This window comes from Callospermophilus lateralis, chromosome 10, assembly GCF_048772815.1.
Source record: "Callospermophilus lateralis isolate mCalLat2 chromosome 10, mCalLat2.hap1, whole genome shotgun sequence".
NCBI lineage: Eukaryota > Metazoa > Chordata > Mammalia > Rodentia > Sciuridae > Callospermophilus > Callospermophilus lateralis.
Window position 1 is genome coordinate 108,054,724 of NC_135314.1, and position 12,150 is coordinate 108,066,873.

The following is a 12,150-nucleotide window of genomic DNA, read 5'->3' on the forward strand; positions in this document are numbered from 1 at the left end:
TCCCGTTTTTTAAACACTGTGGACAGTGAAGCTCATACTGTGAGCTTTTTCTGAAAGAAATTTTAGCTCATACTGTGAGCTTATTCTGAAGAATTTTAATTTCTTTCACTTTTGGTACCACAACAGGCTTGGTAGGAGTTAGAACCTGGTGTGTTTTTTACTTTTTCACAGAAAACCTGGGGCATGTTAAACTCGACAGTACTTTAGATTCTCTTAGCAAAGATGTGCAAACTGCAGAAAGCATTTGCATTTTAAGACTATGTAGGTGCAAACACTTTTACACACACCTTTAAAAATAATGCATAAGAAGTCTGGGCCTCCAGTGGTCCTGACTCAGGTTTACGGAGAAGGTCCCTGTTCCCAGTTGGTAGGTTTTGGAGGGTGTTTCTCAGTTAATAACTCCTGTTCTCTTCTGGCCCTTGCCCTCCTTCCCGCCCTGTCTATCTCTACTTGACTCTGTCCCCTGTGGCTGCCTCCTCCTCTGGCTTTCTCTGCTTTCTGCTCTGTCCCCAAGGCCCCCTTCCAGGACTGTCTTTTTCTCCTGGATCCTCTGTCTCCACACATGCCCCATCCTCTGAAGGCATCCAGCCTGCTCATAAACTGGAGCTCCCAGACACCTGCTCTCAGGGGCCTCAGGAGGACAGAATGAGTCCTCTTTCTTTGTCCTGTGCACAGTGTGGAAGGTCCAGGCCAAGAGGGCAGACAGGGAGGACAGGCCCGGGCAGTGTCCCGGCAACCAGCCAGGAGGGACTGCTTTGTCATAACCCTCCAGAGCGAACTCCCAGACTCCCCACATATGCTCCGGTTCAGCTGCCAAATCATAATTAAAAAACGCTTCCTGGAGTCTTTTTTTTTTTTTTTATGAGGGTCGGTAGTTTTGTGTGGGCTGCTGGGATGTCAGTGGGACTGTGTGGCTGAAGGGGTGTTTTGCAATTTGTCATGTTAGTATTAAAGACGGTGACGGTTGTGTGCACTAGCGCTTTACCTTCTGCAAATGACTTCTCCCCAAAAATATCAACTACTTGAGCTCTGGGTCCCCCCCCGACTTTGGATGGGGGGGCAGACTCTTAACCCCAGCATAGGGCTGGTGCCTGGCAGGTGTCTGAGCCCAGATGCTTCATCCTCCTCCTCTGAAGAGTTTCAGGAATGAGCTGCATCTGGACAGAGATGCCAGTGGCACGGAAGTCCTTGCTGTGACCTCACCTGTGGATCTTGTGGACATGGTGCCTGCAGGTCCCTGTGCCAAAGTTTTGTCAAGCAGGAAATCCTGTGCAGTCCCCACCAGGGTCAGCAAAGACAGCTCTGTAGGGTTTCATTCTGTTTGCCAGCCTCCCCCCTTATTAAGTGTGTGTGGAAGGCTTTTGCCATGAATTCCTGCTGACAGGTTGACCCAGGGTCAGGATGGTGGGTGAGGCTGAGGACATTCCATGATATGTGTGGACCAAAAAATTAACAAATGGAAAATTTGCTGGGGGGTTAGAGTGTGGCTTCCCATCCAAAGTCAAGGGGTACCCAGAGCTGGCATGAAAAGGGGTCTCGGTGCTGGTACCTCACCAGAGATGGGGTGCTATCCTGAGAGCAGGGGCCTTGGGCCCTCGGCCTGGGGCTGGCAGGCTTGGATGCAGACCCTGTCTGCTCCTATCAGCTGTGGACTCAGTTCATGCCCAGAGCAGCTGCTCATTTTCTATCTAATTTTCTAATTTATGATTTGGGAGATTAATTAGATAACTTATTTTAGAAATATCCAGAACTAAGAGTGGAATAAAAATGCTCAACCTGAAAGAATTGTGTTGTACATGCTTTTTAGTTCTTTAATGCTGAACAATGCACATTTATTATTGTGACTAAATTCTGAGGATTTGAGAGCTCCTAATTTGACATTTTGCAGATTTTTTTTTTTTTTTTTTTTTTTTTTTTTTTAATGCTGGTGATTGAAACAAGGAACACTTGACCACAGAGCCACATCCCCAGGCCTTTTTATTTTGAGTCAGGGTCATGCTAAATTGCTTAGGGCCTCACCAAGTGGCTGAGGCTGGCTGGGAACTTGCAGTCTTCCTGCCTCAGTCTCCTGAGTTGCTGGGGTTACAGGTCTGCACCACCACACCTAGCTGCAGAATGGATTTTTGAGGGCAGAGTTATGCTTTATGTAATAAAGAAATTGTCAAAGTAAATGAGTTCAACTCTATTTTGCTTTCTCTCCTAGGTAAAAAGAAATGGGTTGTCCCAGACAGTCAGCCAGGAAGAAAGAAAGAGACAAGAGGTAGGCTTCCGGAACAGGTGCTTGAGCTGGGGCATGGGGGTGGCTCCTGTGCACTGTGTGGTATTATGCTCTGAAAACACGTTTGTTTGTTTTTTCTTTGTTTTACAAAAACAACATGTGGCCATTGTTAAATAAAGCTACCCACACGGAGCCCTCCTAAAAGAAAAGTTTTATGTATTTTAACACCATTTGCCTTTAAGCAACAAAGTACCTAGTCTAGGAGTTTAAAGTGGAAGAAATATTTTGAAAAATGGAACAGTCTAGAATTGACTGGCAGGTTGGTGGAAACACTGGCCAGGTCTGAATGAAGAGTGCACGCTGATCTGTAGACAAAGGTACCCTGGGTGTTAATGTCAGCAGAGGAAGGCTTATGTGAGGCTCTGAACTCTCTGGCAGTTTTCTGTAACTCAAAAAGAACAACAGAATACAAAGCTTATTCAATGAAAACTAAGATAATAGGGTTTTACAACTTGAAGTTTAAATCAGTGCAGCTTAAAAAAAAAAAAGAAAGAAAACTGCTCATTGAGGTAATACTGCGACATTCTTAAGAATGTCATTCCTCTGTCTAAGGCGTGTTTGTTTGTACACATACAGGTGTGAACACAGACTCATTCCTCCAAAGACACAGGGTGTCCTTTCTTATTTCACTGGAATAAAATAAAGCCAAAGAAAGGTCCAATGTATTGACTATTTAAGCTTAAAGAAAGCGGACCAGAGTACAGAACTTCCGTGTACCCCCCACTGAGAATCAACAAATGTATTACATTTAAAATTTTTCTTTATATTTTTTAAAAGAAAATAAAACTTTTGATAAAATAGAAGTCCTGCATTCTCTTGATAACCCCATTCCCTTTGTCTCCTCAAAGACAACTATCATGAATTAGTGCTTAATTTTCCAACCAATCTGTGTTTTAAAATCATGCATTACATGTACATTTATGAGTACTCGTGTTTTGAAAAATGTATATAAATGATATCAAATCTGTACATATTTTTCAGTCACTTGCGTTTTACACTTAACATTGTTTTTGAGAATTATCTGTTAATGTATACTAATCTGAATCATTCATTCTGGCTACTATGTAGTATTCGACTCTGGGAATACCACCTTTTCAAAATTCCATCTGTTTTCCTAATGATGGACAAGTGGGTGTTACAGACCTTCCCCCTCTCTTGTTAACATGTGCCATAAGGAGTTTCTCTCACCTAGTAGACAAATTGAAGAGCTTCTCCAAAGTCCTAATTCCATTAGAACCTTCTTTGTCTTTTAAATCTTATACATTTGACTTTATCTATTTCTATTATAATCTGAAAATGTCTGTTTGGATTTATGACATAAAAAAGTAATGACAGCTGGTTTGGTGGCCATGCCCGTAATCCCAGCTATTCAGATGCCTGAGGCAGAATTGCAAGTTGGAAGCCAGCCTCAGTAACTTGGTGAGACCCTCTCTCAAAATAAAATGCGCTGGGGTTGAAGCTCAGTGGTAGAGCACCCCGGTCAGTCCCTAGCACCACTGCCACCAAAACAAGAGAAAATAACACACACACACACAGCAACAGGAAAACCCCAATAGTCTCAAACCTAACATTTATGGGTTTCTTTCATATTCTAAATAGGTATTTTTAGTGGGTGAAACTTAATTGACTAGTTACACTTGGTTGCAAGATATTTTTGCAATTATTGCATTAACTTTATTAAGCTAGTGCTTTTCCCCTTTGCTGGGATCTATTCTGTGAAGTTGATTATATGTTTTTGCTTCACTCTTTGTGTTTGGGATCTGACTGCACAATCCTTTGCTGTTGATAGTGTCTGAAGTCGTCCTGAGCACCATATCCAGCCATTGTTTTTGGCCAGGAAGGGAATTTTCTTTAGTGCCTTATAGTTCTTGGGAATTATTGTATTGATGGAGTAGTGATGTAATAGATAGGTTAAGTGATGTTCTTACTCTTAAGACAGTAACATCACTTCATTCCCCAGAGCACAGCCTGGGCTCCACCAGGACACTCAAGTAAGATCTAAGGCTCTAAGGCCTTGGTGGATGCTCAAGAGGGAGGTGAACACCAAGATTAGCCCAGGAACCTATGTGCACACTGCAGCCAGCTCCCACCCCACCCCCAGGCCATACTCCTTGGTACAGGGGCCTGAGGGGAGGGGGGTAGAGGTGAGAGTGGTGAGGTCGCCAGGAAGGACATTGGTCTCTGGCCTGCAGGATGTTCACCGTCCCTCTAAGAAGGACCTTCCTCTGTGTCATGGACCTTAGAGGCTCTGTAATTGACCCTGCGGAGGAGCTGCTGGATTCCTCCACAGGCTGTTGGTGAATATGCACAGGTGGGGTTGGCATGTCCATCACCCACACTTATCAGAAAACCAGAGCGTGCCTGACACCAAGAGTTCTGCAGAGAGTCCTTTGCTCCTTCTTGAGACAGTGAGGAGAGTAGAAAGAGTGGGTGGCTTGTTGAACAGAGTTACTCTCAATTATGTGAGTTTGTATGAAAGAATTCCTGTGGCTGATAAGAACCTTTTGAAGATAGGTCCAGTCATGCTGGAATATTTGCTATTGTTATTGACTAGTTGTTTATTTTTTAAAAATCAATTAAAAAATTAAAAAAAAAATAAGGGAGAGAAAGAGCACACACTGAGGGGAGGGGAGGGGAGGGATGTGGAAGAAGAGATTTCTGAATCCCAAGGGATAGCCATAAATTCTTCCTGTCCCTGAAGCAGCAGCTTTGAAAGCAGTGCTTGAGGGGATGACCCCAAGGTCAATTAATGTCCCACTGAGATTTTATGACACCCTGGCTTCCTCCCAGATTCCAGCCTCTGCAGAGGCATGGCCTCAGGGCACAGTCTCTCCTGATTCCCACTGTGCACAGAGGCTGCCTCAGGATTTGGGTATTTGGACCTTACAGAAAGATAGGACTGGAACCTGCGCCTTGAGCGTTTCTGGTGCTGTCATTTTTGTGCATTTTAAGACATCAGGCCATTCTTACAGCAGGACAAAAAGCTATACTTGTCCTTCAGTTAAACTAATTAGTAAAATAGTTCTTTTTCACTCTTACCAGGCCATCTTTGAGGTCATATCCTCCGAACATTCGTATTTACTCAGCTTGGAGATCTTGATACGAATGTTTAAAAATTCTAAAGAACTGAGTGATACGATGACGAAGACCGAGAGACACCACCTCTTCTCCAACATCACGGACGTTTGTGAGGCCAGCAAAAAGTGAGTGTGCTTCCCTTGGCACTGCAGGCCGGGCGTGGCTGGCCTGTGGATGCCCTGTTTCCTCAGAAGGCGTCCTGTGTACCCTTGGCTCCTGCCATAGGCCTCTGTCTGCATTCCTTGAACAGATTTTAGGCTTTGTTTCGAGTGGCTGGTGGGTAGACAGACTCCCAGCAGGCAGCCTCAAGGGTCCCTTCACTCCTGTCTCCCCACATCAGTTGCTTTTGCCCCTTCTGATCACATGGACAGTCTTGGTTCGGTGCCAGTAGGAGCTCTTGTATTTTAGAAATAAAGGAAGAGTAGACTCACGCTTCCATCTTCTGTGGGCTTGTCTGGCTACAGTGGAACATTATTTTAGTTTTATTTTATTTAATTTTTTGCTTTGCTTTTTGTCATGAAAAGTAGATGAAGTTGCATGATTTTCACACTCTCAAAGCTATGAGCTTAAGAATTTTCCATATTTGCTTATCTTTTCTTTTTGGTTAAGTATTTCCAAGTTTACAGAGAGTGTTTTATTTATAAGTACTTCAGTATTTAAGGACATTTTTTTGCATAAATTAGAGTATTATGATCATACCCATCATTGCTCATTTTTCACTTATTTTATTCTTTTTTTAAAAAATACAAATAATAGCTCACATGCCTTAAAAATCCATAATATGCAAGGCTCTCCAGTCAGATGGCCCTCCTGTGCTGTGTTCCCTGGCTACCTGAGAGAAAAGAAGAACACCCCTCTTTTGGTGCATGTTTTTAGAACTCATTTATGATTCTATAAGGAAATGTCTTTTTACCTTGTGTTTGCTTAAATCATAGCGCACTGTAAACGTGTTCCACTGCTTACTTTTTTCACCTGAATCTTGGAGATCATTACGTATCTACGCTAGAATTTCTCTATCCATTTCCACTGTTTTCCCTTCCAAGTTTTAACTGAGGAAAGCAGGCCATTGGTCCTACAGTACTTCCCAGGAGGCACGTGACGTGTGGCTGGCGATCATTGTCAGCTCTGTTAATTCATTGCACTAATGCTTTCTAAGTTATTATCTGATTAAATGTTGATGTAATTTAATTTATTGTTCCTTATTCATTTACTAGCTGGACTATTTCTGTAAAGAACAATGTACATCCACCTAATGTTCCTAGGGGGAAAATTCAAGTTATATATTTATTGATCCTTCTCCACTTTTACCTTAGCAATCTTGGATCATGTTCTTGCTGTCTGGAGCATTAGGAGCTAGAGGATCATGCTTTCACTTCTTCCCTCTGGCCTGGAATTGACCATCTTCCCTGGTGTCTTGGTGTGAAGTAGTGTTTTAAGACTTCAAGGGAGTGGCCCAGGTGCTCAGTGCTGAGTGGTTTTCCACTGTAGTACATAGCCAGAGACAGGTGTTCCTTCCTGGCAAATGTGAGGGTTCCCCAGGTGGAATGTGGAGACAGGTATTTCTTTCATGCAGATGTGAGGGTTCCCCAGGTGGAGTGTGGGGCCAGCTGTTCCTTCCCAGTAGATGTAAGTGTGAATCTGCCTTTAGAAGTGGGTTAAACTCTGTCCCTCCCACCCACTTTCTGGGCTTTAGGGTATCTTTGGTCTCACTGTTACAAGGTTCCTGCTTTGTTCTTCTATCATTCTGCATCATTATTATTTTGTCTTAGGGGTGGTTTCCTAGAAGTGGAATTGCTAGGTGTAAGTGTAAAGGCATATAACAGTTTATTATTTTTTGTAAATTTCTGCTCATCACAGTAGTGCCATTTTGCAGGGCTCTGGAGTAGACAAGCATCTCCTTCCCACAGCCTTTCCATCAGAGAATGCCAACAGAACTCTAGGTTTTTGTCAACTTAATGGGCAAGAAAGATTGTCTGAGTAAAGTTTAAGTTTGTATTTCTCTTACAAGTTTTTCATGTAAATAAGAGCCATTTGAGATATATGTTCAATAATTATTAGCGGTGCCGTTATTTCTCTGTGATGTTGAAATTAATTAGAATTTGAGGGAAGTACTTACATCACCAAAAGCAGGGAAAGGAAAGAATTTTCTTCTTGCTGAAATCCAAGAATATTTTTGAGTCTGGCTCAGTAGGTGGGTGTGCAAAGTCAACTTAGTGAATCCCAGGGAATCACCTGCTTAACAAGGAGAGGCAAATGGGTTGGCATTCTCCTGCTCAGAAAGAGAGAGGCCAGTACAGACATCTAGTGTGAGAAGTTGACAGAGTCATGCGGCAAGTGGAAATGATGAAGGTAACTTGAATCCATCAGACATCAAAGCATTAAAGTGAAAGGTACTCCCTTAAGCTTGAAGGGCGTGTGCCTGTGCCTTCATTTGTTTGGTGATGATTTGAGTTATTTGGTATGGGGTGCTTATGATTTCTTGCAAGCTTTGTGTGACAGCCTTTGCAACAGAGTGTGCTGATGCAGCTTGGTGGTGAGCAGGGCTCTTGGAGTCTCAGGAGGAATTGCAAGGGTGGTAGCATTTGCACACAAGCCAGGCGGTCATGGGGTTAGGTTCTGCCACCAGCGTCAACCTAGAGCAGACTAGCGCACTGCAGCTTCACCATAGCTGTGGGTCACGAGGCCATGAGAGTGGGTCAGCTCCCCTATATTCTCACGGGACACTTCCTTTGCTCAGTCCACTGTGGCTGGCCCCAAAGAGTCAAGCAGTGCGTGTCAGTGTGAGCTTGTAGTCAGGAATCATGTGGACTGCATCACTCCCAGTGGGTGAAAAAACAAGGGTAGGAGATTCTAGAAGGATTGAGAAATGTACAGTGATGGTTTATGTCATGCATATCTACATAATGAACAATTATACAACCAATAAAAATATTTAGAGTATTATTTAACCCATTTTATCCCATCATCCCTGATGCGCAACACCTGTAATAACTCAAACTGAGAAACAAATATACCACTTGTTTTAACTTTGAAATAATATTTAAATATTTATCACATTCACAGACTTGAAAACTGGGGGCTTAATGGATTGATAATATGATAAAATTTTTATATTTCAGATTCTATAGCAGGTCCAAAGACTGGATTTTAAATTTTATTAGATTTTAATAATGGGGAAGGCAACTTATCAGAACATAAAGGTTGATAGAGTTGTGAATCTTTTAAATTTCTTCGTGTTTTTCTGTAGTCTCAGCATGTACAACACATATGGTGTTGACATAGAAAAGGAAAAATAGTAAGAGATAGGAGCCAAGACAAAACAGGGGAGGAAGCTGGACAGGTCCGTGCCTGACAAATCACAACAAGTTAATCCTGAATTATGTCGTTGTGCCTAAACCATTGATTAAATTCTGTCTTAATTTTAATCATTTGCAAAATTCAGATCCTTCATGATTTTATTGAAAAGTTTTCATTAATATTGTAGCTTATAGTAAACAGCTGGTTTGAACTTGAGAAGAGGATGGGATCGGGGAGGGGAAAATCCGGGGCGAAGGGGAGGGCGAGGGCCGTGGCGTGTTCTGTGCGTGCGCCAGTTGACCACAGCGGAACCCTTGTTCTGTGTGATTAATATGCACTAATAAAAAAACGCCAACTTCTCAGCCTCCATTAAAGGAGAAAAGACCGAGATACCCTCATCCTTGACATTTTCGCTCTGTTTTCACTTGAACTGCTGCAGCGTTTGAGTGGGGTGATGTGTGCCCGAGTGAAGTGTGACTGTCACATGACACCCAGGCTCTGAGGTGACTGACAGCACCACGGCTGGTCTGATCCACCTTGAGGCGCTGGTTCCCTTGAAGGCTGTCCCACACAGCCTTGGCCACATTCAGAGCCCACTCCATGGTGCTCCGCCTACTGGTGGGACTTCAAGAAGGACTCCAAGGTGTTCCCTAATATTAGTGTGCCCCCAGGGGAGACTGTCTAGTCCCGAGGAAATGTGAATTAAAAATCTCCCAGAAGCACGTGATCAGTGTCTGCGGTGATACCAGGAGCCGGGTTCAGCCGTGCTGTTGGCAATCACAGCCGGGCTGCCCGGGTTGCTCCTCTCTCATCTGGGGAGGTTGGCTGCAGGTGACGGCATGTTGAGTGGAGGTGGAGGTCAGAACAGCCTGGAGAGCCGGGTTCACAGTGTGGTCTGTGCCCTTTGTAGAGGTCCCCGTTATTCACTGTTGCCAGTGATTAATACCAGGATTCCTTTCTGTGTGAGCTGACATGGCCTGAAAACAGGCAGGAAGGGACAAAGTCCACTCAGGTTCTGGCTGATGCTGTTCATCAGGTGTGTCCCTCCCATGTGGTCAGCACTCTGAGCCTCTTCCTCTGAAGGCTCCTAGGTTGCAGGGCATGTCAGCTGGTCCCGTCTGCCCCACAGCTGGAGGTCATCTGGGCCAGGGGTGGCTGGTGAAGGATCCTGGCCTGTGTGTAGAGGTACCCCAGCATGGGACACTTTCCCCAAAATGGGCAAGTTTGGCTCTTACCAGAGGTCAGGGGTGTAGGGCCCTTTGGGAGCCTGGGGAAGGCCTTTGAGTGTCTTGAGGAGTTTCCAGTCTTGGCTGAGGAACCTCAGCATTGCCGATGTGGAGCCTTGTAGATGCTAGGTAGGGGCTGGTGTGGCTGCACTGGGGAGAGCAGAGTGGGGTTATGGTAGAGGGGATTGGGGATGACGAGATTGGAGGCAGTCACAGTGGTGGGCTGAGGGGAAGACTCCAGATACTTAGACCTGGACTCGTCTGCACCAGGTGGGAAAGGCAGGGGTCAGCTTGCCTTGAGGGTCTCTGCCCGGTTGACTGGTGAGGTTGTGTTAGCCAGGATAGAGGAGGAGGAGGTTGGGGCTTTGCAGGGGAGATAAGGGAATCACTGGGGGCATGCTAAGTTCTAGTGACTAGAGTGAGAGGGGGAGATATCTAGGTGTACAGAGAAAAACGAAAGAGAACTCTAGAAAGGGCTGCAGTAGTGACACCGATTGGAGCCCCTGGGGTGGCTCTCTCCCTGTGGGTTTAAATGAGATATTGGATAAGGTAGCAGTGTTTAACTGGTGGTGGTTTTAACTCCCAGGGCTATTCGGAAATGTGCTTTTCAGTGGGGGCTCTGCCGGCATTAGTCAGTGAGGGCTGGGGTCCCAGGGTTCTACAGTTGGTGGAAGTCCCAGGCAAACATGAGTGGTCCCTCCCAGATTCCTGTAGTGCCCTTGAAATGAACAGGGGGAGTAAAGAGAAGGCCAGGGTCAAGTTTTGGGCATGAAAGCATCTCAGGAGCCTTGAGTTGGGACAGAAGTACAGTAACTAGGGTAAGTGACCCCTCCTGTAGGCCTTTGGTGGTAGGGTTTGCCCCGCCTCCTGTTCCCTTGGTGCTGGGGCCTAGCAACTGTTTACATTCTGCTGTCTTTAATAGGTGTCTATGGGGACATCACCTACAGATCCTGCCCACGTCCCCTCCCAGGGAGGGTGCCATTCTTTTTAAGAAATACTTTTATCCGTGCGTCATAGTTATACATTAATTGTGGGGTTCATTGGGACATGCCCGTGCATAAACTAGAACTGGCCCCATTAGCATCTAGTATGTCCACTGTCCCTCCCCTCTTCACTCTCCTGTTCTAGTCCTCTACTCTACCTCTTCCTTCTATTCATTGTTTTTAATCAGTGCCTTATAGAGACACAAAGGAGGTGGCCGTCACCATGGTGTGTTCATATGTGTACGGAGCATGATTTGCTCAGTTTCATCCCACTCTTCCTCCTTTTTCCTCTGCTACCCGCCCCCCACCCCCAATTCCTTTTCTCCACTCCAATGATCTCCCTTCTGTTTTCATGAGATTCCCCCCAGCTACCCTTTTTTCTTATTTTTGTGTAGCTTTCACACAGGAGAGAAGACATTCGACCTTCAACTTTCCAAATCTGGCTTATTTCACTTAGCACGATGGTCTCCAGCTCTATCCATTTACCAGCAAATGTCATGATTTCATTCTTCTTTATGGCTGAATAACAGTCTGTTGTGTATATGCATCACAGTGGTTAACCCATTGGTCTATCGATGGGCACCTGGGCTGGTTCCATGACTTAACTATGTGGTTGCACTGCTATACACATTCATGTGCCTGTGTCACTGGAGCATGCTGGTTTTAGTTCTTTTGGATAAACACCAAGGAGTGGGACAGCTGGGTCACATGTGGTTCCATTCTTAGTCTTTTGAGGAACCTCTGTACCGCTTTCCAGCATGATACCCAGTCTGCAGTCCCAGCAGCCATGTACAAGTGTACCTTTCATCCTTGCCAGCATTTACTGTGACCTGTATTCTTAATGGCTGCCATTCTGACTGGAGTGAGATGACATCTTAGTGTAATTTTGATCTTTCATTTCCTTGATTACTAGAGATGTTGAGCATTTCCTCTTACATTTGTTGACCATTTGTGTTTCTTTCAAGGAGTATCTCTTTAGTATTTTTTGCCCATTTATTGATTGGATTATTTGTTTTTGGGGGGGTTCTTTATATATTCTGGGTATTAATCCAGTGTCAGAGGCGCAGCTGGCTAGGATTTTCTCCCACTCTGTAGATTCTTCATACTCTCAGTTGTTTCCTTTGCTCTGCAGAAGCATTTTAATTGGATGCCATCCCACTTTTAAATTTGATTCTTTGTTCTATTTGTTCAATGGCATGCCAAAGTGAGGTCCTATAAGTTCAAGTAATACCAGTATGGCTTCTGGTCAGTTCTGGGGCAGAGCCATTGACCTCCTGACCTTGGGCTG

General features: G+C 44.6%; 1 protein-coding gene across 1 annotated transcript in view; it reads left to right on the forward strand.

The window, feature by feature from the left end:
• Arhgef26 (Rho guanine nucleotide exchange factor 26) overlaps positions 1-12,150 on the forward strand; it is a 94,288-nt gene that overhangs the window by 19,624 nt on the left and 62,514 nt on the right. The window contains exons 4-5 of the mRNA XM_076867907.2: positions 2,204-2,260; positions 5,321-5,481. Of these exons, the coding sequence (XP_076724022.1) occupies positions 2,204-2,260; positions 5,321-5,481 (218 nt within the window). The remainder of the gene's footprint in view (positions 1-2,203; positions 2,261-5,320; positions 5,482-12,150) is intronic.